Source organism: Gavia stellata, chromosome 28 (assembly GCF_030936135.1).
Source record: "Gavia stellata isolate bGavSte3 chromosome 28, bGavSte3.hap2, whole genome shotgun sequence".
NCBI lineage: Eukaryota > Metazoa > Chordata > Aves > Gaviiformes > Gaviidae > Gavia > Gavia stellata.
In genome coordinates, this window is record NC_082621.1 from 5,990,691 (window position 1) to 6,017,018 (window position 26,328).

Here is a 26,328-nt window from a genome sequence, read left to right on the forward strand (position 1 = left end):
AAATCTATAAACTTTGCAAGTCAGACCTTGAGAAGGGTACCACTTATGAAAACACAAAAATCTGCATTTATGCATATGAATGAGCATGCTGATATTGTCCAGTGAACTGTGCAGCATTAGCTGGCCTAATTTAGCTGCAATTTTCGAAGGAACATACGGGAGCTGGCTGCCCAGCTCCTTTTAAAAATTGCAGTTGAATGCCCGTCTGTTTTGCCGTCACAAAAGATGGCTTTTGTAAGTGTCCCATGCTTTCCCCTCGCTGCGAATTTGACCTCAAAATTGGAAGTATATCTAAGGAGGCATGAAGTGGTTTGCCGTGTCACGCAGCTGCGAGAAAGCTAGAAGTGAGATGGATTCGGTGATGTGGGCTTGGAATAAAAAGCTGTTTGTTCAGAGTTAAAGAAAAAAGCAGCCGTATAGACAAGGACAGTGCTGCTCCTGCTCACAGAGCACGTTGTGTCTCGAGGCTCGGTAAGGGCTGTAATGGCAGAAATCGGTGACAGTGACCGAGGCAGGATCCAGGAGTGATAATCGTGTGTGTTTTTTTAACTGTCAGGTTACCTGAGCGTCCCGCAGTCTCCACAGACTGGGGAGTGCACGCAGAGCGGGGAACAGCCCAGACGCAGTCGCCAGCTCTGTGCCCAGGCAGGGTAACGCTGGCTTAAGCCGCGCGGCACGGGTTCAAGTGCACGGATAATCGAGGAGGTGCAGCGGGGCCTGGACTCCTGCTGCATCGCCTCTGCTGCTCCAGAAGGACACTTAACCTCACCGTTATCTTTAAGCGTGTGATTATCTCTGCATGAGTCAATGCAGCCAGCAACAGGTATCCAGCTATGCGTGTGCTTAAGTGTTTTAAAGTGCAGAAGCCTTCGTTTAACACGAATTTGCAGCAAGAAATTCTGAAATGCTTCAGGCATTTAACCATAACTGAAAAAGAAGGGTATGATTGCAGCACTCTTCGCTTGCATTCTGTTTCTTGAGAAATCGTCTAGTAGAAGCCATCATGTGATGGCTGTGTTTGATCTTGTGCTCAGAAACAGGCCAGGAGTAGAAAACCCCAAGGTCAAAGCTGAGATCATACGCGGTCACCCCAGGCTTGGTTCAGTTGCTCCGTGCAGATGCATGGTGCTGTTTAAGATGCCCCTGGGCGTTTCGCGTGGCCTCCAGCTGCTGCTCCGAGACTGCGCGTCTCCCAGGGGTCCTGTGTCACATCTGCCAGCCCTGCGCAGATGCCTTGGGTGCTTGAGGACCTCTCTGACAGCACCACACGCCTAGACGTGATCCCAACTGATCCTTTGTGTTGCTGGGTAGGCCAGCTGACAGTTCCACCTTGTTTTCCTCTCCTATGAAGGGAGGATAACGTGACTTACTTCGTACTGGGTATCACAAATATAAACTAGATCCTCTCTGCAGAGTGGCTTTCCCGTTGGAAGCATAAGTTAGGCATTTAATATTGTTACCAATAGTTCCTGCCTGTAGTTTAGCTACAATCTTGTAGCAACTACGCTGTTCTTCTTGTAGCTTGATTTGTTAATAATTCAAGAATTCTTGATACTGGGCACGTAACTTGCCAGCTACAGGTTACTTTCGAGAGGAGCTGTTTATTGAGACGCGCACCTTTGCTCTCGGGGTGTTTGTGGCATGCCTAATTCCTGTGAATCGGACATGCTGGGCTTTGCACGTTGTGCAGTTACCATGAAACAGTTCCTGAAAGACCAATGCGTTTGCGCGGGCTGAATTACTAGTTGCTGTTAACTGTGTAAGTAGACATAATCCACCTTTCTACAGCAGCACGGAAAGGAGCTCAGGCGCTTCCACTCCTTTGGGGCTTGCCATTCATTTTCTCTGTATCAGAGGAGGCTTCAAATATCAATTTGTCGTTGCTTGGAAAATGACATTTTGTTTTCTACAGCATGACATTATCATTGTTTAAATTTTCTGTTGATAGCTGGGGAGAAATGCCTTAGAAGGGGGATTTAAAGGCATCTGATTAATGCTCATCGGTACTATGGAATAGTTTCTATACAGTTCAGATTTTGCTGTCCTCCTCCCTTTTTATTTTTCTATTGAACAAGACGTTCTGGTTATTCCTTGGCAAAGGACGTGTTCCTATTTGTGGACCTGAGCCTGCTGCTTCCCCAGGAGCAGAACTGAGACCGCTGCGGTTGCGTCCAAATTGACTCGCGGTCTTATGCCCTGGGATTTTTACGCATGACCCTTGTTCATGTCTGTGACTGAGCTGTGACTTCTGCTGCCTCGTGGCCTGGATTTCCTCTGTGTGGAAACAAAGTCTGGCCAAGCAGAAGCAGCAGCTGCGAACCCGCTTTCTCTTTAGAGATGGCCGCGGCGTGTGCTGGAGCCCAAGTGCAGGCGTGGGGCCGAGTCTGTGGCTTGAGGCGATGCAGACCTGTGTATGGTCTGTAACACGCTTTGCCAGGAGGCTAGTCTCGGTATTCAGATGGAAGTTAGGATCCCAGTCTCTGGCCATGAATGAAATTTCCTAAGTCAGCAAACAAGCGGTGATATATTTTAGCTTTGTTGTGAGTATTGGAAAGCATCGTGCCAACTTCTCAGCTTTCATCTTGCCCTTACTTAAAGACACATCATGTCTTAAGTGAGTTACTTCTTTTCCCCCCTCTGAGTATTTCTTATCCCCAGAAATTCAGTATTCCTGTTAATGCATGTTTGCCAGGCTTTTCATATCTTTTTCCATAAACTTGAAATCACATGAAAATCCAGTATCAGAAAACTTTTTTAAAAGCCTGTTCTGTATGGAAAATGTTTTCGGTAATACATTGATATTAGCAGGTGTCAGTACGTATGTGTGTATCAGTTGTTTTGGCGCTACCTCATAGCCTTTGGCTGTTACTCCCCCTGACTTTTTGTGCAGGGAAGAAGGTGAGGAGATTCGGCCCGTGATACCTGAATTTAAATGTGATGACTCCAAGCTCTGAAACAGAATTCCTCTCTCGCTTTATATTGCTGATAGCGATATTTCTTTTTTTCTCTCTGAAGCTGGTATTAGAATATTGAGCAATTCGTTGCTGCATGTATTCTTATGTCATATACAAAAACTTAAGACTTAATGCATCGTAGAGATCCTTTGAGTGTTGGCATTACATCCTTCGAGTGTTTGCATTAATTGGAATTACACCAGAGACCACAGTTAAGTCCCACTGTTGTGCACTGGTGAAAAATGCTGTGAAAATACGAAGTTACAAAGAGAAGTTTGAGGGTTGTCTGTGGTTTTTAATGGAGGGAAGAGACCGCCGAAAGCGCTGTACCCGCTGCTCAGGTCAGCTTCATCCAGAGTACCTGCCCGGAGGAGGACGAGGAGCATCGTCACAGGAATCAACTTACCTGGAGCTTGCTCCGCAAAGCACCACGTTTCATTAATTGGTTCCAGCGCTAATTGAAGGCTGGTAGTCTGTTCGCAGGTATGTTGGATGTTTTATAAACTCTATAGCCTTTGGAAGGAGCTGGTTTCCACTGAGCTGAGGGTGACCCTCCAGCCCAGGCACAGCCCTTTATCTGACATGTAAAGCATGAATCAGAAAATGTGGCTGATTAGTCAACCATATTTGGTAATGAACTTGTTAACGTTCCAAAAGGTCTTTGAGGGAGCTGTTGAAAAGTCAGTTTGATTACATCAGCTGCACGCTGAATTTCTATGGGCTTGTAGCCGGAACACAGTCAGCATGCGAGATTAACACATAGGTTCCCTGAGAGTATGTTTTCCATATTGTCCACAACAAAAGTAGATAACTTTGCTTATATAAACATGTGCAATATGTTATATATTATGTTACATATATGTTATATATACAATATTTTATACATGCGCTTAAAATGAGGTGGAAAGAGACATAGAAATGTACAGCAAGGATCTCTGAAAATTAGGGCTGGATTGATCTGGTAAATTTTGTCATGAGATACATGACTCAGACAAGACAAGTGCTAAATGCAAACGTTCTGGACATGAGTCGCTGCCTTGTTACAGTGCTGCATAAGAAACTGTTCGGCCAGATAAGATGGGGTATTCTCACAAGCCAGGTAAAGTGCACGAGAGCAGTGCTGTAGGTGATGGGAGCACAGGAGGGAGAAGGGAGAATCACCAGTCTGGAGGGCAGAAGGAACTGTGCTCTTGGTCTTTAGACCAAGATATTTTCATATCTTCATGTAAATTTTTGATATTTTGGTATTTTCATTGTTTTTTTTTTTTTTCTCTCCCCCCCGTCCCAGAATCAAATGTACTAATGGAATCTGCAAGTAGCAGGGAACTGGGAGGCGTTTTGTAAAGCCGGTGAAGGTTTGGAGGCAGGAATTGCTGTTACCGGTGTTACAGACCTGGTGTGACGTGGGTGCGCAGTATTCCCCCTCCTAGAGCAAAACTGCTTTTCAGCGTGGAAATGTGTGCAGCCTTGCCCCATTTTTTAACACCTCTCTTCAGCCCTCCTGCAGGTGCTTGTTGACTTCAAGCAAATGAAAGGGAAGTTTGGGACACCTCCAATCCCATAAAAAGGTGGTGGCCAGAAGTGCTTCTGTTGAAAAACGGGTAAGAATATGTATTATGGAGGATTTTTGTAGCGTGGCTGGGCAGCTGCCAGATCACGTAGCAGCACCTGCACCCTGCCAGGGGATGGCACAACGGAGGACACGTGGCCAGGAGCCTTGCAGCAGTAAGAAACTTTTCAATTAAGAGAAGAGTTGCAGTTGTATCAAATAGAAAATGAGTCTATTAAATGAAACGTGGGGAGTCAGGTACCGATAGATGTTTTGCCTCCGCGCAGAGCGTGAGTGTGATCCAGCTGGCACAGCTTGATGTTGTACGGTGTCTGGCACTCCTGTCTGAGGGAAGTCCTTGCTGCTATGTGCATTGCGATAGCACCCAGATGCTGCAGGGCAGACTGGGGACCACGGTGCTCTGTATGTATAAAAAAAGCCACCTTGTCCTAAATGTTAGAAGTATGTAGCAAGACAGAGAGCAAGCGGGAAAGCTTTACACCTTGTTACACCCAGAATGTGATTTTTCCAAGAAAACTCGAACTGCTCTGAAGTTTCCTTCGTCAGCATGTCTATTAGATCACACTGTCCCTGAATATTTCTCCCCTATGTACTGGAGGAGGGAGGGCAGTTCATTTCTGGACTGTCACGGGAGGGGATGAGCTCAGGAGTATGCCACCAGGCTGCGAAATGAAATTCTGGTTTAATCGGTGGCTCTGAAATCTGGTTTCTTATCATCTATTGCCTTTTCTTGATGACTTGCTAGTTGGAGCAGCAGTGTTACATAATGACCGGGTTGTTTCTTTTAACAAAAAAGTAAGTTAGGGTCCTCTGCAAGGCTAGGATTTTATGCGTTTCCTATTTGTATGCATGTTTTGATGGCCAGGAAGGAAAGAGAAGATCCTTGTTAAGAAAGGAGATCCCAGAAAAACGATAGTATCCAGTGCAGGGGTAAAGGGATAGTTATATAAACTGCTCTGACCTGGAGTGCCACGGTACTGCAGATACCCAGAGAGGAGAGACGAGATCTTGAGAGACTTCAAAGCTAATTTAATAAATTGCTGGTTTGTAGTTGCGAATTTAAATTCTTAAGAAGGACGAGGAAGAAAAGCTCAGGAAAACGGAGCCTTTTCTTTGTCAGATGCCAATTTAACTCAACAATCTCTGATCCCTAGCTCCTGCAGTTTAACAAGCTAATGAGGGCTTAACTCTCGCTTGCAATTATAGGCAGGGGTCGGCGGGATGTGGGTCCCGGTGTGCTGTGCCCAGCACAGAGGAGGGTGACAGCCGGCGCCTGTGGAACGGAGAGTTCAGCGGCTGCCATCTATCTCTGCTCTGACTGCGCTGACAAGGTGAAATGGGCCCACTGGGGATTCTCAATTAAATTCTGCTGACCTGGATTTGAACTGCTGAGCTGTAAAACAGGCTGCACCTATCTTGCACGCGCAATCCCAGAAGCAATCAGCTGTCGTTTTTGAGTCACGCCTGTCTCTGCCTCGGCTGCTTGTGGGTTAAAGCTTACCGGCGGCAGAAATGTGAACTCGAGCGTTCAAGGGGGGGGGACTGCTAATAAAAAGCAGCGGCAAGGCTGGCCCACGCCTGAAATGACACAGTCTTTGAGCTGGAAAAGACCTACAAGGCAGTGCAGTCAGTGTCCTGGCCAGCAGGAGATTGCTTCTTAAAGGGCGTTCGGAAATTTTTTTGTACAGACTCAAGGAATTGGGTTTCCCCCACTTCCCCCGGGCTATTCTCAGTCTCCCCGTGGAGCTGGCGGCTGCACAGCTAAAGTTAAAGTGCACCAAAGTCTTCAATCACGTTTTCAGGCCACTGGCTGTCTTCTGGGCTAGCAAAAATCCTTCCCTTCCCGTTGTTGGCTGGGGCTGTTCACACGCCTCCAGCCTATGGGCCTCTCTCGCAAGTGAGCAGTCACTGATGTGGCCGCGCTTTGACACACAAGCTGCCCCGTCGCCTCTGGCGTGTGCGTGTCTGGCAGCAGCCCCTGGCTGCGAGCGGCTCCGTCTTATTCCCATCTGGACTTTGGCTGTTGCCTCTGGTGCCATGAAGCTGCTTTCACCTGTCGCTCCAATTGCTAAGCTGACCTTGGAGGCTCAGTTCCTCTTTTCTTTTCCCCCGACTTTGAGGGTTCAGTGCTCTTGCGGGGTATGGCGGGGGGAGACACTGAAGCAGCCACGGTGCGCCCATGTTGGGACTGGGGCCAGCTGGCCGTGGGAGCTCTCTCCACCTGAAGTTGGTAACCCTCAAAGAATTTTTAAAAGCGATTTTGGGTTTGACTTGTGTCTGGTTTGTGTGCAGGCTTGGAAAGTCTGTTTTTTTACTGATGTCCTTAGTCTCTGCTGTTGAGAGTTCCTCACTACCATTAGAAATCGGGTCAGTGGTGTCTCAGGTTGCTCAGCAGAAGATTCCAGCTTTGATATACTTAAGTTCACAGAATCACATCTTTATGTTTACCTAAAAGCAGAATGATACCCAGCTTTCCCATGCAAAATGCTTCAAGCACCATGTAACACTGGGTGCGTTTATTACCCCAAATGAGCTCCATAGCACAGCTAGTGAGAGGAAGCCTGCGAGGGGAGTGTGGTCACCGCAACCTGTTGTGTTTGCAAAGCTGCAACGAGCAGTTGCCAAAATTTCTGTGACCATTCGGTCTAATGTGTTTCAGCTCAGCCTGCCCAGCTCGTTCTGGTCCACTCGAAGCTCAGGTCGCCTCTGCTGCAGATGTGTTGTGCTCGGCAAACCCTTGGCGGCTGGAAACGCTGATGCTCCCCTTCCCCCTGAAGCGCCTGGTTTGTGATCAGCGCGCTGGAGTGCCATTTGGACTGACAGTGTTGTGTAAGACGTGCGGAGCCGAGGCTGCTCGGAGAGACTCGCCACTTTCCCCTGAACTACCTCTTTTCTGTGCGCTGATTTGTTTCTGGTTTCCAGCTGGAGCCTGAACAGCAAAATTCCCATAGCAGGCGAGACTGAGCTGGGATATGCTTTTGTTTGAAGTGTGCGTACTCCTTTTGACCATTTATCAGCTGTTTGCCTACAGAATTTCTCCATGGTGACAAAAAGGTGAATTTCCCTAAAATCTCCATGTATCAAATAAGAGCAACACAGCCTCAACTCAGAGAGGCACAGCAAGGACTTGCTTTGGTCCTGCTCCATCCCTGGCCATGCTGTGTGCCACGGGACTTTGGGGGAGAGCCAGAGTGGGCTCTACGCTTCCCATCCCCTCTCTCCTCTTCTCTCTCTCTCTCCAGACCCCAGTTTCCCACTAGGAACTGGGGATGACACAGCCGAAAGAAGTCACGCTGTCTTCCAGCATTGTCACTGGAGTAGAAAGCGCCTGTTGCTCGAGGGTGTGGGGGTGTGACCGGAGTACTTCAAACAGGGAAGGGACAGATGGACAGCTTCTGTGCCGTGTGGTTGTGTCAGCCTTCTGAGGGTTTCCCAGCTGGAAAATGCATGTCCTGGTTTGTGGTTGGAGTTCAGTTCAGGTTCTTTGTTGATTTGCTTGGAAAATGAGGACGTGTTTTTTTCAGCTGTGTTGCAAAGACAGTATTTGGGGTGTTATTTTTTCTCTTCCCTGTGATTTATCCCCCAAAGAAAACTCCCTTCAGGATGACATTTCTCCATTTCACTTCACATGGCAGCATTGCCTCCTTACCATCTGACATCTCTCTCTGCTCTCAAAAGCTGACCGAAACATCTTGGCTTTCTCATGAGCACGAGAGCTGAAAAATCGTAGCCTCCCTCTGCTCATGCAAGCTGCTGCTCACGTGGTGGCCCCCCATGCTGCGGCGACCACGTTCCTGAGGAGTCCTTGAGGATTTTCTTCCTTGTGCGCATCCTAAAAGCAGTCTGCCTCATTATATCATAGCTGAAAAATCACAGCTAGATGGTCAATCATCAGCTTCGGCAGCCGAAGGAGTGGAGATATTTTAGGTTCAAGGGTTTCCCATTATGTAATGGCACAGACGCAGAGGAGGCTGTGGAAGAGTTGGTTTCTTATTTCTTTGGTTTTAATAATAATGAGGGGGATTTATTTTATTTTTTTTTTCCCATCGCAGGCTTTCAAGATTGACAGGATCCACCCTTAGAGGCTCATTGCTGTTTGCAGTGAAAAGGAGCAAATAAGTCTTTGATTTTATCCTTGTAAGCAACAGCTGCTCAGACAGACGCATCCCCCAGACCTGCCCAAGCCGTTGGTCCCTGCGGGTCCTTTCAGGTGTGCTGCGTTACAGGGGGATGTATCACACCGGGATTAGGGACAGACCTCTGCAAGTGACCTCGGAGGTACACAAAAGCCAATGCTGACCTCGCAGCCTTCATCAGAGGATCACCTCAGCACCCGGCACAGAAATGGGAGACCGCGGCTCTTCCCTTGGGCGATGTGGTTAACTTTTATCAAGCGCAGTTAAAATCTGGCAGCAGTGGATGAGGAGTGTGGATCAGAGCTGAGCGTGAGGATGGTCTCTAACATAAACTGACGAGTTAGGAGTAAAAGGAGCTTGAGGACAGGCAGGAACACTGCAGCATCCAGCCAGCCTGTGCTCCATGTTTCGGGGCAGCTCCTCTTCAAGGCAGAGGAGCTGGCTGATGCGCTGGAGGAAGCTAAAAAGGAGCTGGCAAAGTTTGCGATGGAGAGAAGCAGCAGCCTGGGACATCGAGCGCCTCTGGGCGCTGGACCCTGCTGCCTCTCATAGTTTTTGTGGTCCTGGGGAGTTGGCCAAGGAGCATCTCCCTTCTGCTGGCACGTCCAACCCCACCGCAGCATCTTCGTGACCCCCAGCCTCCCCAGCACATGCAGCGGTGCCGGTGAGCAGGACCCTCCCCTAAGCAAGCAGCATAGGTGCTGCATGACCCTGCAGGGCTGCAGATCAGAGCCGGGCCGAATTTAAGTCATATTTTTTGCCCTCCTGACCCTGAAGGCCCTGAATAACTCAAGATTCAGAAACAGTCTGTGCATCTGGAATATTTCTAGCTCACTCATCATGCTGGTATCTAGACACGAGCCCAAAATAGCTCCTTGCCAAGATGTATCTCAGTCATGGCTGATAGCAAATCTGTGGCTAAAATCCTTAAGGGGTATAAAGATGTCCTTGCTGGGATGGGTTCATGGCATCGCGGGGGGGGAAACGGCCCTGTTTTCTCCGAGCCGTACCCTGCCAGGGGAGGATACTGTGGCTGAGGAGGCAGCAAGGATGGGGGGGCAGCTCCTGGAGCAGACCCCCCCACCCAGCTCAGACGGGTGCTCGCCCTGCGCTCGCTGCCGTGGCCAGAGGCTCCTCCAGCATCTTCACCCTGCGCTGCCTCCTGTGAGGCCGTAGCTGCGGGGGACAGAGCGAGCAGATGATGGTGATTGTTTTAATAAGATGGGCTTGACCCTTCTGAAGCCAGGAGAGAGGCCCCAGCCCGGGGCTGGGTCTCCCCATGAGAGAGGCAGCACCCCAAGGAACACCCTGGCATCGCCCTGAGGTGCTCCCGGGCACCCCCAGCACCGCAAGTGGGGCAGAGCCAGCAGCACACGTCCTCACCCACCCTGGCACCCTGGGTTGTGTGCATGGGCCCCGGTGCTTGCCACAAGGTGCTGAATCCGGGTGCGTTTTCATGCCGTGCCATGTAGGGGACACCAGAACAGGTCCCTGTGGGGCTCTGCAGGGCGAGGGGCACCTCTAGCCCCACCGGTCAGGGGCTCGGCCCCCTCCGGGGTGGGTTGTTGCCGCATGCGTTGTCCTGCATCATCCCTGGCTGGCAGAGAAGGGGGTTCCCCAGGGAAGTGACCCTCCTCAGGCAGGGGGACTCTGGGCCTCTCCCACCGCTGCCAGGGCTGAGGGGACTGGCAGCAACGCTCGTGTGGTGTCCCCCATCTGCCACCGATTTTTACCATCAAATGACCCCGAACAGGGGGGACGTGCTGCAGCCCCTCCCCAGCCTGTGCCTTTGGGTGCTGGTCTCTTCTCCCAAGTGACTAGTGACAGGACTAGAGGAAATGGCCTCAAGTTGCGGCAGGGGAGATACAGACTGGATATTAGGAAAAATTTCTTTACTGAGAGAGGGGTAACACAGTGGAATAGACTGCCCAGGGAGGTGGTAGAGTCACCCTCCCTGGAGGTATTCAAGGAGCATGTGGACGTGGCATTGTGGGACGTGGCTTGATGGGCATGGTGCTGTGTGGTGCGGGTGGTTTTTTTTGTGTGGTGTTTTTTGTGTGTGGGTGGGGGTTTTTTGTGTGCTTTTTGGTGGTTTTTTTTTTTTTTTGTAATGGTTGGACTTGATGATCTTACAGCTCTTTTCCAACCTTAGTGATTCTGTGATTCTGTGATTTGTCCTCAGGCTGCGTCCTCCCAGCTCAGGGCTGGGGGCTGCAGGGGCACGCGTGGCCCTGGAGCATCTGGGGGACCTCAGAGCATCTCCTGCGCCGTCCAGTCCAGGCGTGCGTGGACTGGACTGGGGGGGCCCTCTCGTGGCCAATGTGCAGGAGTCCGGCTGTGCCAAGGAGTCCGGCTGTGCCAAAGAGTCCGGCTGTGCCACAGTCCGACTGTTCCAAACAGTTCGGCTGCGCTGAGCTTTGCCACAGCAGCCCCAGCTGAGCATCACCCAGGCTGGTCCCGTGGGAGGATGCTCCATCCTCGTGGGTCCCTCTGGGAGTTGGGGACCCATCCCCGAGTCCCCGTCTGCCTGATTTTGCTCACCCCACTTTAAAGCCAGGCAGGACCCTGTCCAGAGCCAACCCAGCCTGAGGGTGTCCCTGGGAGGGGACAGGAACCTGCCCGTGCCCCTGCAGTGGGACGGTGACCAGCTCTTGCGTCCCAGAGGTGTGCGAGGGAGTGGGCCCCGTGCTGCGACAGCGACTGGTGCACGTGGTGGGACAGGGATGGAGCCGTGCCCTCGCGCTGGGACAGGCGCAGTATTCCGCATCTCTGTGGTGGGACGGGCAGCGTCCCCAGCCAGGCAAAAGCTCGGAGGGACCGAGCTCGAGGCGGGGTGGGGGGGGCACTCGCCATGTGGCATCATCTCTGTATGCTGGGACACCTGACTCAGACATGAGTCCCAACCCTTGGGGACGGGCCAGGGTAGCGCGTGGGACATGGGAAGGATGTCGGTTGGATGAGGTGGAGTGGACCAGTGATCGGAGCGTCCTCAGGGATGAAATTTTGGGGAGGCCCGGGCCTCCCCAGCACTGTACTTCCCACCCTGCCCCGGCGCCGGTGAAAAAGGAGAACCCCCAGCATTTTCCAAATCTTTATTGTAAATAAATTCTGCAATATTGCAGGAGGCTTCCCGGGGGCCGGAGCCAGGGCCGAGCAAGGAGCACACGGCGTCTCCGGCAACGGCAGCTCCGGCAGCGGCGATGGCGGCTCCCCAGTGCGTGCAAAGCAGGAGCGCAAGACGAGGCGCAGGCATTCGAGGGGGTGGCGAAGCCCCCACCCCGTGACCCGGGGCCCCATCCCGGCTGCGGGCGGTAGCGCGGAGCGAGGCGGTGCGGGATGGCGGTGCGGCTGGCGGTGAGTTGGCGGGGCGGGGGGTTTGCCACCGCCCCGGTGCACTTGTCCCTTGCCGCGTGCCGGGGCAGGGCCCATCGGCTCAGCCTGCTGGGGGGTTTGGGGGGGGGTGTGCTGTTTTACTCTCTTGGCTCTGGAAGCACCAGGTGCACCCCCCCGTCCCCGTCCCGTCCCAGCCGCAGGCCATCCCTGGCGCGTCTGTGGCAGCACCAGCGGCACCGCTTGACCTTACAGCGTTAAAATCATTAAGAAAAAAAAACCCCAGTATTTATATATATATATGTGCTGATGTCCCCAAACCCAGTGACAATGGTGGTTTCTTGCTCTGAAACAGGGGTGTCCCCTTGCCGTGGGGACCACCCTGGCACTGTGGCTGTGACAGCTGTGGGGACATTGTGGTGACGTGATAGAGCGGGGGGAGTTTGGTCCACTCGCCCCCCCCCCCCACGCCCCCCCCCACGCCCATGGCGTCCCCAGGTCCCCACGTCCCCAAGCCCGTCACCATGGGGCGCCTGGTTGATATGTCATGTGAGGAGCCACCACCGAAGCCAAGCCTGGGGACATCCAGCCACCCCCTGTCCTGCTGTCACCTCCCAACACCCTGGCACGGCGGTGCCCCGTCCCCTGTCTGGTGCCACCGCAGCCAAGGCACCCAATGGTGTTGCAGGCACCCAGCTGGGCTGTCACACTGCACTGGGGGCCACCGCACACCTCAGCCCTGGCTGGGCTTGGGGACACTATTGGTCACCCCCCGCCCATGGCAAAGGGGCCTGGTGGTGGGCAGGGAGGCTGGGGGAGGGAGGAGATGGAGGGGACACCCCCCACCCTGCCATGGGCATGGGGTACCCCCACACACAATGTGTGTCACCGGGGGTGTCATCAGCGTCCTCCCCGACGCTGAGCATCACCAGTGGTGGAAGGAGCCAGCGTGGGCCCCCAGTGCTCCTTGGTGCTGTGGGTTGGGTGGCCCTACAGAGCCACCCCATGCAGGGTGACATGTGCCATGGGGATGGGGTGACACATCCCACCCCCCCTGCCATGGGGATGGTGGACACTCGGCAGGGGCCGCGACCCAGCCTGCCGTGGGGACAGATGCCACAAGCCTGCCATGGGGCTGGGGTGACATGTGCCACCCACCAAGCAGCCCTGTGCACCCCAGCCCCTCCAAGGTGGGCCTCACTGTCACCTGCCCCCCCACCAGCCCCAGTGCCACCAGTTTGGGGTTCACCTGCCCGAGCTGGGGAAGGGGGGGTAGCCCCTGCCCTAGAGGGAGAGGCTGGCACCCATGGGTGCCAGTCCCCACCACTGGGGACAGCGGGGTCTCATGGCCAGGCGGGTGCAGCTATGACATTGGGCGGGGGGGGGGAGTTTGGGGGGACTTGCCCCACACTGGGAGGCTGCTGATGGGAGGGGGGGCACATCTGGGGGGTGCAGACGTGGCCCCCCGGGACCCCACCCCAGACCTGGCATCTGGGGGGGGTGTGGGGGCGGGAATGACATGACTCCCAGGTCCTGCACTGCAGGGGTGCTGGCCTGGTACTGGGATATACTGGCCTTGTACTGGGGTGTGCTGGCCTGCCATTCGGGGGGGGACCCAGGCCCCAAAGCTGGAAGATGCTGATGGGGGGGGGGGCAGAGAGGGGGGATGTGGGGCCGGGAGGGGGGTGCTGGGTGTCCCTGCTCGCCCCCGCAGGTACATTCATCCCGGTGCTGGGAGTGCCCCGGGGCGGGCGCCGGGGGGGGCCCGTACATTCATGGCAGCGCGGTGGGGGTCGGGGTGGGGGGGGGTCCCGGGTGCCCCCCCCCCCGCTCTCCTCCTCGGCTGGGCTCTCGGCAGCAGCGCCCCGTTTAATTGCTGTTATTGAGGTGCTGGAGGGGGGGGGTGTGGGGCGGAGTGGCCCCGCTCAGGCCCCCCCGGACCTGCAACACAGAAGTGGGGTGTGTTTAGTGTGGGGCTGTGACACGGGGGGGGGGGGGGGGGGCACACATGGGGGGACACTGAGCCGAAAAGAGCCAGCACCGGGGTTGGGGGGGGGGGGAGCTGCTGCAGACCCCCCCCCCAACCGCCGTCTCTTTTCAGCTGCGTGGGGCACAGAGATGGAGACAGCACGGCCGGACACACAGCGACACGGACAGACGGGCCCGGGGGGGCTCCCACGCCGTCAGGCTGCCGGAGGGTGACGGTGACAGTGACGGTGACGAGGAGGAGACGATGGGGGGGGGGGCGGTTACACTCCCTGCTGCGCCGGGTCGTACCTTCCTCGGCGGATGTTCCTTGGGGGGGGGGGGGGGGGGAGAGGAGAGGGGCGTTAGTGCCACCCCCATCTCCCCACTGTCCCCCAGTGTCCCCCCTCAGTGTCCCTGGTCCCACAGGCAGCAGACGTGTCCCAGTGCCAGGCAGGAGCACACACATGGGGGCCACGAACACAGCCCCACACCCCCCCCCCCCCCCGGCACCCCATGCTTGGGGACAGACACAGCCAGGACTGAGGGAGGGGTCAGGGTGACAGTGAACCCCCCGGTGACACATGCAGGCAGGGCAGGCAGGGCCAGGGGACCAGGCAGGGCCAGGGGACCCAGCTGGGACCAGGGACCGGGCAAGGCCGGGGGGACCAGAGGTCCCCAGCCCCAGGGGACCATGCCGCAGGTGATGCCCAGCTGGGGCCGGGACTGGAGGTCCCCCCACCCAGGCACGCCTGGGGTGTCCCCAGGAGGGCAGGGGTCTGGCCCTGGCGTGGTGGCGGTGCGAGGGGGGGATGTGGCAGGTGACAGCAGCAGAGGGGACGAGCCATGCAGAGGCTGCTTACTTAAATCCCCAGCCTGTCCCCCCTAGGACGATGGCAGCCACCAGCACGGCCCCCGCGATGGAGCCGATAATGATATTGGTGCCACTGGGACCTGTGACAGAGGGGACAGGGAGGAGGGGATAGGGACACACGTCAGTGGGAGGGGGACATGGGGACATGGGCAGCCGGTGGGGACCTGGGAGGGGGACAAGACCCAGCTGGACCCAGCTGAGCCATGGCATCAAGGGGCAGATGGTGACACTGGACCCCTGGGGGGGTGGCTGGGGACAAAGTAGGACACCCCAGCCTGTGGGGACCGGGGACAGCAGGGACACGGGGACCCCATCCCCGCCGCAGGGCACACGGACCCTTGTATCGCTCCGTCTCCCCCGTCGGCTTCGGCTCGGGGATGGGGTCGTAGACGCTGCAGTCCTTCCCCGTCCACTCGGCCCGGCAGATGCACTTGCCCTCGTTGCTGCAAACCTACAAGGGGACGGCGTCACCCCGCCCTCTGCTGTGACCCTCCCCACGTCCCCCTTGTCCCCGCCATGTCCCTCACCCCGTGGTCGAAGCAGATCTTCCCGTCCCAGCTGCCAGGGCAGGAGCTGAAGTTAAAGGCCGTGGCTGGAAGGCATTTGTGGTCGAGACACAGCATGCCGGGCCCGCAGGGCGTCCCGTCCTCCACATAGCTCAGGTCCGAGCCGTCCACCAGCTGCACGTGGCCTCCCCTGCGTCAGGACGGCGAGAGTGGGTGACACTGGGACCCCCTCTACCCAGAGACGTCCCCGTCCCCATGGCAGTGGCACCCACCTGCAGTCCACGTAGCGGTTTTGGTGGAAGAAGGTGGTGGTGGCGATCTCGCCGCTGAGCTCGCCCAGCCGAGGCGTGCCCGAGATGTTGGCGCAGAGGAGGAAGCCGCAGAGGACATCCCTGCAAGGCACCGGTGGCATCACCGGGGCGGGCGGGTGGCACCCAGGAGGGGACATGGAGGACAGGGCTCACTCACTGCTTGTTGCACTGCAGCCAGCCCAGGCCCTCGCGCCCGCAGTTGCCCCTCTCGGTCCCCTCCACGTTGAGCTTCTCGTAGCAGAAACGCTCGGCCGAGCCTGGGAGAAAATGGGTGTCACCCGCTTGTCACCCCCTGTCCCCCCCCCAAGCCTGGCAAAGCCACCCCGGGGCCGGCACTTACCGTGGCCCCACAGCGCGTTGCACTGCCGATCTCTGGTTTTGCAGCGCCCACCGTAGCATCGCCCCTGGGGAGCAGGGAGAGGGGTCACGGGGATGAGGGGGGGCTTGCACGCACGCGTGTGTGGCCACGGAGGTGGTGCAGGGACGATGGCCCCCCCATGCACGTGCTCAGCCCTGGGACCACCGCCCCGGCTGCACGGGCAGGGGGCAGGTTCACGGGGACCGGGGAGCCACGTGCGCACACAGTCACGCGACAGTGTTTGGGGCACGGCCTCCCCCCACGCATGTGCATGGAAGCTTTGCACGGCCCACGGCTGCAGCTGCATGTGGATGGAGGAGGCTTGCATGGCCCATTGCACAAGGAAGCAGCACACGGACCGCAGCTGCAGATGCATGGGAGAACTTGCGGGATACGGGTTCCACGGCCACACACAGGGAAGGCGCGTGGCACAGGGACCACAGCCCTGGCTTGCACAGCGTGGGGATGGCGAACCAGTGCACAGGGAGGGCTTGCACACCCCAAGGACGCCGGCTACTGCAGGAGCCAGCTCACCCCAAAACCCGCACCCGTGCACGTGTGCATGGCTCAGCCGTGGCTGCAGCTGTTGGCATGCCCAAGTACCCAGATGCTGGAGCCCAAGGGGTGTGCCCAACCCCACAGGACATTCCGGAGCCCAAGGGATGTGTCCAACCCCACAGGACATGCTGGAGCCCCACAGGAATGTGCCTGAGCTCATGGGACATGCCTGAGCTCCATGAGGATGTGCCCGAGTCCACGGGGACGTGCCGGAGCCCATGGGGACATACCAGAGCTCCACGAGACATGCTGGAGCCCACAGGGATGCACCCGAGCCCCACGGGACGTGTCCAAGCCCCATAGGATGTGCATGGGTCCACAGAGACATGCTGGAGCCCACAGGGATGTGCTCGAGCCCCACGGGACGTGCCCGAGCCCCACGGGATGCGTCCCACCATGCCGGGCCGGACTCACCTGTTCATTTTCACAGAAGTAGCCATCCAGCTTGTGGAGGTTGGGGGGACACTGGGGGGACAAGGAGAAGAAGACAGGTGGTGCCACGCAGCCCTGCAACGTGTCCCCTCCCGTCACCCCCAGCCTGGCTCACCTGGCTGGAGTCCCCAGTGCAGCTCTCGGGGATGTCGCATTCGTTCACGGCCTCCCGGCAGGACACGCCACGCGGCTCGTACTGCACCCGGGGGGATGAAGCCGCCATGTCAGGAGCCCGTGGCACAGGAGCCCCAGCAGCTCGCAGGATCCGGCCACGCGGGACGCCGGATCCAGCCCCGCCCGGCCCCGCACCTTGCAGCCTTTGCAGCAGAGCCCGTCGCTGCACATGGCGTCGTGGGTCAGCGTGCACTTCTTGCAGCAGTTGCCCCCGCTCTTCGCGCACTCCTGCGGGACAGCCGCCGGCATGGCAAGTCAGCATCTGGCAATGCCGGCAGCCCCGGCATGGCTGCGGTGAGCAGACCCTGGTCCCCGCTCACCGCCAGCGAGCCGCAGTCACACTCCTCTCCCGCCTCCACGAAGCCGTTGCCGCACTCCGGAGGGTCCAGGAGCTGCCGGGACCGAGGGGAGGGGGAGCAAGAGATGCTGGGGACGCCCCCAAGCCAGGTGCTGCCACGAGCCCCCCAAAAAGGGCATCACGTCCCCAGGGGATGGCAGGACCCCCAGACCGCTTGCCATCAAGCGTGGGGGTCCAGCTCTGTCCCCCGCTGGGGACACCGAGTTCAACGCTGGCGCCGTTACCTTGGACGTGGCAGGGGCGGGGGGAGACCGCGAGTCCCGAGGGACCCTCGGAGCTGCCCCTGGGGCATCGCTCCCCCGCTGCGACAGCCGCCCCGGGGCCAGGGGGGTCGGGGGGGGCTGTTACCTTCAGGGGTTTGTTGAAGAGGCAGCTGCCACCGCCGTCCTGCAGGAACTGGTTGTACTCGTCGATGCTGCAGCGGGAGAACTTCCGCGGGAGGTAGTACCTGCGGGGCGGGGGACATGGTCACGCACCCCACCCTGCGCTGCCCGGGTGGCATCGCTGGGCACGACTGGTCACCCAAAATGGGGCAGGACCCTCGGTGATGCCCCCACCGGGAGCAGTGACACAAAGCTTGTGGGGGACGGTGGCAGTGCCACCCCGAGCAGGCACCCACCCTGTGTCCTCCATGATACAGCCCAGCCACGAGTCCGGACACCGGCAGTCCCCTGGGAGGAGAGGAGAGGGCTGGGGGTGCCGGCTATCCTGCCACCAACTTGGTGGCACCGCGGTGTCCCCCCGTTGTCCCCATCCCACTCCCAGGGGGGTGGCGGGTACCTGCGGCCGTGCGGTGCTTGTTCCACATCATGCCCACGTTCTGCCCCAGCGTCTGCGCCAGCGTCACTGCCATGGCCGCCACATTGCCGTACTGCGTGGGAGGGACGCGGGAGTCACTGGAGGGACCCCCCCAGCCCCAGCCCGCTCGCACGGGGGTCTCACTGCACCCACCTCGTTGACACCCCCGGCGCGGGCGGGCGAGCAGATGCCCCCCACGAAGGCGGTGCCACTGCGGCTGCTCTGAAACGTCCGACCCCTGCGAGGAAGAGGACGGTGGGCACGGGGGACGGCAGCTCCCGGCCCTGGGGAGGTGACGCGGCCGCGGCCCTCACGAGAAGAGGTGGACAGTGTCGCTCTGCTCCGCCGGCCCCTCGCGCCGGTACTTCACAAACTCATTCAGGGTCTCCAGGGAGTCTTCCCCCATGCGGATCCGGTCCTCTGAGGCCCACGTCTCCATGGCCACCAGCACGATGCGGGTGTTGAGCTGCTCCTTGTAGATCTGCAGCGGCGAGGGGCAGCACTGGGGACAAACCCCCACCCCAGGACAAACCCACCAGGTGCTGGGGACCAACCCCCTGGGGACAATCCCACCTGGGGACAACCCTCCCAGGGACAAACCCACCGGGCACCAGGGACAAACCCCTTGGGGACAAAGTCCCTGGGGACAAACCCATCAGGTGCCGGGGAAATAACCCCAGTGGGCACTGGGGACAAACCCCCAAGGGACCAACACACCAGGTGCCAAGGACCAGTCCCCCGGGGACAGACTCGGCCTGGGACAAACCCACCAGGAACCAGGGACAAGCCCCTCCAGGGACAAACCCAGCAGGTGCCAGGGACAAACTCCCTGGGGACAAACCCACCAGCTGCTGCGGACAGTCCCCTCAAGGACAAACCCTCAGTGGGACAAACCCCTGGAAGACAATCCCCCCAGGGACAAACCCACCAGGTGCTGGGGACAAACTCCCTGGGGACAAACTCCCTGGGGACAACCTCCCCCAGGGACAAACCCCCACCCAGGGACAAACCCCCACCCAGGGACAAACCCACCGGGGACCAACCTCCTGGGAATGAACCCCCCCAGGAGACAAACCCACCAGGGACAAACCCCCTGAGGACAAACCCACCAGGGACTGGGGACAACTCTCCCCCTCCAGGGTCAAGCTCACCGGGGACGAACCCCCTGGGAATGAATCCCTAGGGACAAACCCAGCAGGTGCCAGGGACCAACCTCCCCGGGGCCAACCCCTGCCCAGGGTCAAACCCTCTCACCATGTCGGCCAGGTTGACCACGGACTTGGCAAAGTTGCTGGTGAGAACCACGGACTTGCGGAGCTGCAGGAACTGGGGGGGCACCAGGGGCCAGGTTGGGCCGGGGGGGGCCACCCCGAACCCCCACCACACCCCACTGGCCCTGGGACCCCCCCACGCTTACCAGCTGGTGGTCATTCACCACCGCCAGCTCGATGTACTTGGTCTCGCTGTGAACCGTGTGCTGGGCTCGGCGTACCTGCCGGCGGGAGCCCACGGCTGAGCTGGCTCCAGCAGGATCCGCCCGCCGAGCCCCGGCAAAGGGGCTTTTTGACCCCTTTTGTGGCTGCCTGTGAGGGGTATTTGGGATGTGTGGAGGGGGGAAGGCCGCCTGGGTGGGCTTGGGGACGGACCCCCTCCGGCTGCGGCATCTCTGGTGGGTCCCCAGGGCATCCCCGAGCCCGCGCAGGAGCAGCATCCTGCAAACACGTCCCCGGTACCCACGAACCAGCCCAGCTGCACCCGCAGCACAGCCATGCCGTGGGTGAGCAGCCACCCCAGTGAGGCTGAGCCGGCAGCTGGAGGCCAACTGGGGTCAAGTATACTGCCCCATGTCCCCTGTCCCCTGCCCAGTGTGCCCCGTCCCCTGCCTCGTGTCCCCCATTGTCCCCGCTAACCTGCCGCCGCTGCCGCAGCTTTGGTAACCCGCCCGCAAGGTGCTGGTTCAGTGCAGGGAAGAGGCAGCCTGGAGGGAAGGGACAGAGCTGGCGGGGTGCAGGACATGGGGCCATCCGGGCCACCGTCACTGTCACCGGTCCTTGGGGATGAGGGCTGGCTCCGTGCAAAGGCTCACCCGGCTGGGCACAGCTGGGGATGCGCTGGACGACGTGTGGTCGAAGGCCCTGCCATGGGGAGACGAGTGTCATGGCTATGTGTGGATGTGACAGCATGAAAGGGGGACAGCCACATCCCCATGTCCCCAAGGCTGTCCCTGAGCCGCAGCCAGACCCGTAATGCTGCAGTGGGGAAACTGAGGCAAGCACGTGGCGGGTCCCGGTGCCACCACTCACCTGCCCGTGCTCGGCGCCCGCCTGGGGCTCAATCAGGTAGGTGGCTCGGCCGTCTGAGAAGACCCCACTGCAAAGACAGAGTGGGGTGACAGGGTGCAGGGGGGTGCAGCCCTCCCCGACCCCCCCTTTCGCCCGCCTGGCAGCGGGGGATACTCACCGCAGGCCCTGGCAGCTAGAGAGAGCCACGAAGGAGCGGGGCTGCCCCCGGATCCGGCCCTGGTAGTAGCAGTGCTCCCCCGCGCCCTGCCAGAGCGGGGAGAGGGGGCTGAGCCAGCTGGACCCTGGCCCTGGGTGCCATCCTGCCTGGTGCTGTGCAGGCAGCTGCCCGCCTCGCCGGCATCCCCAGGAGCCTCGTACCCCTGGGCTGGTGGCTCTGGGGTTCGCTGCCTGCCCGCCTTGGGGTGCGCCTGGCACCCACGGCACCCTGGTGGGCACCCATCACAAGGCTGGCAGTAGGGTGGCATGTGCCAAAGCACCCTGGGGATCACCCTTCATGCCAGCACCCATGGGAGGGAAATCCTCCCCCCCGTCACCCACCAGGGCAGCACCCCGATGCATGGGCTGGGCACCCCAGGGGCGGGGGGGGGCACCCCGAGGCCACCCAGGCGGAGATGCTGAGCTGCTGGTGGCCACTCCTGGACTCTTGGATTTAGACATTTGCCACCACAACCCCAGAGCTGGCACGGCACGGCATGGTACAGCATGGCATGGCACCACATGGCACAGCATGGTACGGCATGGCATGGCACCGTGTGGCACAGCACGGCATGGCATGGTACAGCATGGCATGGCATCATGTGGCACAGCACGGCACGGTGCGATACAGCATGGCGCGGCATGGCACAGCGTGGCATGGCATTGGCATGGCACGGCATGGTACAGCACGGCGCAGCGCGACACGCAGCTTACCGTGCTGTGGCTGCCATTGCTGCCCGCGCCGACGTGCCGCTCCACGTAGTGGGAGGCGAGGAGGTGGCTGCGGGGAGCAGGCGGGGTGAGAGGCCGCGGCGGTGAGGAGGAAGAGGAAGAAGAAGAGGAGGAGGGAGACCGCAGCGGCCGTGGCCCTGCCGGCAGCACCCTCATCGTGCATCCACCCACCACCCATGCACGTGACACCACCCTGACGTGGGACCCCCCTGCTTTGGGAGGGTGCTGGCACCCCACAGGACCCTCCCCACCCGCACCCCCCAGCTCAGCCCCGGTACCAGAGCTGGGACGGCTCCGCACAACCCACCCCCTGTCCCCAAGGACCCCCGGCTTCTCTACCCCCTCCCTCCTGCTGGGGGGCAGCAGCAGCCCCATGGTGGGTGCCCCCCACCCCACCGGGACCCCTGGGGCCACTCACTGGTTCAGCCAGAGGTCGAGGGTGAAGGCTGAGCCGAAGGCGCGCACCACGAAGCTCACCTGCGCCAGGTGCAGCCCCTGCAAGAGAGCCGGAGCCGTCAGCCCCCCTGCGCCGGCCCCCCAAAGAAAATTAAAAATCTTTTAAAAAAACCCCAACCCAAATATGCAGCCTTTAAAAGTGCGCTTTTATTTTTAACCCCCAAGAATTCAATGTAAAGGAAAATGCTGGGTTTTTCGCCCCCAAATCATCATTCCTGCCGTGCTGGGAGGGCACCCGCATCCCATTGCCCACCTCCTCAGGAGCCGTATTCGGTTGGGGGTTGCCGGAGCATCACCCCCATCCCGGCAGGCCTGGCTCAGCCGTGGCAACACCGAGCCGGCGTTTCACCCACCCTGCGGCTCCCGGTGCTCCTGACCTAATTCCTGCCGGCAGCAGCGGGAGCCGCGCTCTGCGGCGCCTGCCTGAGACCCGGCAAACTCGCCACACGGGTGAAGGTCCAACAGCACCAGTGGGTCCCTTGGGAGCCCCAGCGCTTCACACTGGGGGAAACGGTGGCCCGGAAAAGCCAAACCTTTCCTGGGGTGCCCCGTCCCCTTGCTGGAACCCGGGCGCAGCTCAGGACAGCGATGCGGGAACGTGGACCCATTTGGCACTGCGCAGCACCCTGGGGAGGGGGTGTCCCCGGCCAAGACCGCGTCCGCCACGTCAGGCAGCGTGGCTGGGAGAGGCTCCCCGGGGCTTTGCTGGTCTCACCGCTGGGACCTGACCCTGGATCCCCGGGATCCGCAGCTGCTCCATCCCCCCGCGATGCCCTGGCTTAACACCTCCCTAAAACCCCGCCAGCGCCAGCGGCGGCCCAGCCAAACCTCCGGCGTTTCCTGGCGTCCGGCAGTTCTACTTAACACCGGCTTTAAATCACCTTTGCGGCAATTGCAGCTCATTATTTCGCCTTTTATCCAGCGAAGATGATGGGGGGATCAATGCGCACCGGCCTCCGCAGGCGCCACCGCATCTTTGAAAGCATCAACCCCCCCACCGTGCCGGCTGGAACGCGTGTGCCGGCTCCTCGAAACACCGGGCAAATCAGCCACCGGCCCTGGGGTGAAGGTCGCCGGCCGGCGTGGATGCACCAAGTCCGGGGGAGGGAAACCGGCTGCTGTTTGGGTGACGGCACCGGGTGGGACGCGCGGGGCTGCTGCCACGTGGCCTGGATCCGTCCTCCCCGGTGCCAGAGCCATGAGCCCATTCATTCCGCAGGAGCCCTGCCCGCCTGCCCGCTCCCATTTCATCTCTCCTAACGCCCGCGCGCGCACCGCCGCTACCCAGATTTAATAGGATTTCGTGGCACACATCGGTGCCGTGGGGGGGGACGGATGGTGGCAGTGCGGTCCCCAGGGGGACGAAGGCTCCAGTTTGGGATGCCAGTGGCCATGCGCGTGCCAGGGTGCGGTCATGCCGGCGACGGCAGCTGCCTGGGGACATGCCCAGCCACCCCGGGACCCCCGAAAGTGCGGATAGGGGGGGTTGTGGTTCACTTACGGGGCTGCCTCCTCCTCCTCCTCCTCCAGGCTCATTCCTGACCCTGGTGTCCAGCTGATGCCTCTGGACTTCTCCTCCAGAGCTCTGCCCCACCAACCTGCTGGGGTGGGTGATTTGGAAAACGACCCGCCCGTCCTGCCATCCAGCCCGGGGGAGCCTCCGCTGCAGCGAGCCGGCCTGCGCGGCGGGACCTGCGGGCGAGGGGAGCGGGTCGCGGCGGCCCAGGGAGGGCTGGGACACCGGGGACTGGGGACGAGGAGGGCCGGGGCTGGGGACGTGCTCTGGGGGTGACCCAAGCGTGGCATTGCATCCCGAAGGGGAGACCCGTGTCCCGGATGGGGTGCACAGGGGATGTGGAGGGTGGGTATGGGGACATGTCCCAGGGTGGACGGTTGGGGGACATGGGGGGACACACAGGTATGGTGGTGTGTCCAGAAGGGGACACCCAGGAAGCCCGGGCTGGGGGGTGCCCAGGGGACGTGGGGGGCCCAGTATGGGGACACATCTGGGAGGGGAAGCTCAGGTGGCCTCAGGTACAGTGGCACGTCCTGGAGGGGACACCCAGGGAACACGGGTGGCTGGTAAAGCAACACTTCCCTGAGTGGGGCACCCAGGGGACGTGGGGGGACCCAGGAACATGGGGGGACCTAGGGGACGTGAGGGGACCCAGGGGACATGGGGGGACCCAGAATGCCACCGCACCTGGAGGAAGGGGTGGGGGTGGGGCTGGGCACAGCAGCACATCCTGGAGGGGACGTCCAGGGGACAGGGGGGGCTGGGATGGGGACACAACCCAGAGGGGACACCCAGGGGACATGGAGGGCTGGTAGGGGGACACCTCCTGAGAGGAGGTGGAGGGCCTCTATGGGGACACCCCCAGAGGGGACAGCGAGGGGACAGGCGGGCTGGTGTGGGGACAGCTCCCGAGGGGACACCCAGGGGACACCGGAGGGCCGCGACGGGGACACATCCCAAGGCGACATGGAGGACCGCTGTAGGGACATCTCCTGGGGGGGGGACACCAGGGGACGGGGGGGCCGATATGGGGACACATCCCGGAGGGGACATGAGGGGCTGCCGTGGGGGCACCTCCGGAGGGGACACGGGGGGACAGGGGTGCTGGCACGGGGACAGCTCCCGGAGGGGCCACCCAGGGGACACGGGGGCCCGCTGTGGGGACGCCTCCCGGGAGGACACGGGGGGCCGGTGTGGGGACTCCTCCCGCGGGGACGCGCGGGGGAACGGGGCTGCGGGCCCGGGCCAGTCCCGGCGGGGCGGCAGGTGCGGGGCCGGGCGGCTGCGGGGGGGGGGGGGGGGGGGGGGGGGGCGCGGGCCCGGCCCCTCCCGGGGCGCTGCGGGGCGGCGCTGCGGAAAAATGTGTCGATGCAGCGAAAAAGCCGCAGCGGCGGCGGCGGGGCCGGAGACCGGGGACCGGGGACCGGGGACCGGAGACCGGGGCCAGAGCGACGCCGCGACCGGGGCGATGCCGGGGCCGGGACCTACCTGCCCGCGGGGCGAGCGAGAGGAGCGCGGCCAGCAGCCAGCCCCGCAGCGGGCTCATGGCTCCCTCATAATCCGAGCGCGGCCGCGCCGGGCCCGCGGAACCGGGGACCGTCCTGCCCGTCCCGCCCGTCCCTCCGCCCCGGGCCGGGCAGGGAGCGGCCGCCGGGCCGGGAGCGCCGCCCCCGCCCCCTGCACGCGCGCACGGCACCGGGCCCGCCGCCCCCCCCCCCCCCGCCCGCCGCCACCACCGGCACCGGCGCCGGCAGCGGCAGCGCCCGCCCCGGGGCCGCCCCGCCCCGCCCGCCGCCCCCCGGCCCCCCCCCCCCCCCGGCCCCCCCCGGCCCGGCTGCCGCAGCGCCGCTGGCGCCCCCGCGGCATTGCAGCACCGGAGCGCCCGGCCGGGACCGGCAGCCTCCAGCCGGTGTCACCCGCGCCCCCCCCCCCCCCCCCCCGCCGCTACCAGAAGCCGAACGGCACCGGAGCCCCGCCAGCCCCCACCGGGCTCCCCAGCTCCTGCCGGAGCCCCCCCCAGCACCCACCCCCAGCTGGGACTGGAGTGGCCCGGCCAGCACCAGCCCCCCCGCAACCAGTGCAGGACCCCCACCCGCCAGTACCGGACCCCCCATCAGTACTGGACCACCCCAAACAGTACCGGCCCTCCCCGCCAGTACAGGACCCCCACACCAGTACTGGGTTCCCAGCCAGTAGCAGCCCCCCCCAAGCAGTGCTGCCCCCCCCAGACCCCCCCCCCCAGCTGGGAACGGAGTGCTCCAGCCAGTACCGGACCCCCACCCGCCAGTACCGGACCCCCCATCAGTACTGGACCACCCCAACCAGTACTCACCCTCCCCGCCAGTACAGGACCCCCACACCAGTACTGGGTTCCCAGCCAGTAGCAGCCCCCCCCAAGCAGTGCTGCCCCCCCCAGCCCCCCCCCCCCCAGCTGGGAACGGAGTGCTCCAGCCAGTACCGGACCCCCACCCGCCAGTACCGGACCCCCCATCAGTACTGGACCACCCCAACCAGTACTCACCCTCCCCGCCAGTACAGGACCCCCACACCAGTACTGGGCTTCCCAGCCAGTAGCAGCCCCCCCCAGCCCCCCCCAGCTGGGAACGGATTGCTCCAGCCAGTACTGGACCCCCACCTGCCAGTACCAGACCCCCCGTCAGTACTGGACCACCCCAACCAGTACTCACCCTCCCCGCCAGTACAGGACCCCCACACCAGTACTGGGTTCCCAGCCAGTGGCAGCCCCCCCCCAAGCAGTGCTGCCCACCCCCCCCCCAGCCAGTACCAGACCCCCAGCTGGGG

At 60.8% G+C, this 26,328-nt stretch overlaps 1 protein-coding gene across 1 annotated transcript; it reads right to left on the bottom strand.

Moving 5' to 3' along the window:
• Positions 1–14,239: 14,239 nt before the first annotated feature.
• ADAM11 (ADAM metallopeptidase domain 11) lies at positions 14,240–25,072 on the bottom strand. Its single transcript, XM_059830211.1, has 26 exons — positions 25,015–25,072; positions 23,512–23,702; positions 21,973–22,049; positions 21,537–21,603; positions 20,785–20,870; positions 20,628–20,694; positions 20,411–20,459; positions 20,235–20,302; positions 19,742–19,816; positions 19,579–19,650; positions 18,639–18,805; positions 18,478–18,562; positions 18,307–18,397; positions 18,146–18,197; positions 17,875–17,974; positions 17,489–17,560; positions 17,304–17,396; positions 17,110–17,190; positions 16,977–17,027; positions 15,987–16,050; positions 15,804–15,903; positions 15,608–15,727; positions 15,357–15,525; positions 15,166–15,280; positions 14,819–14,909; positions 14,240–14,285 (listed from the first exon to the last, which is right to left on the bottom strand). Exons 1-26 carry the CDS (start codon positions 25,070–25,072, stop codon positions 14,240–14,242), a joined length of 2,307 nt encoding a protein of 768 aa, XP_059686194.1.
• Positions 25,073–26,328: the final 1,256 nt, after the last annotated feature.

Excerpts from the sequence above, each read along its gene's own strand:
- ADAM11 (XM_059830211.1), bottom strand. The coding sequence starts at position 25,072 with ATGAGCCCGCTGCGGGGCTGGCTGCTGGCCGCGCTCCTCTCGCTCGCC. Across the intron at positions 20,303-20,410 it reads CCCCAGCTGTGCCCAGCCGG|GCTGCCTCTTCCCTGCACTG; the intron begins GTGAGCCTTTGC and ends CCTTCCCTCCAG. Across the intron at positions 16,051-16,976 it reads ACTTCTGTGAAAATGAACAG|GGGCGATGCTACGGTGGGCG; the intron begins GTGAGTCCGGCC and ends CCTGCTCCCCAG.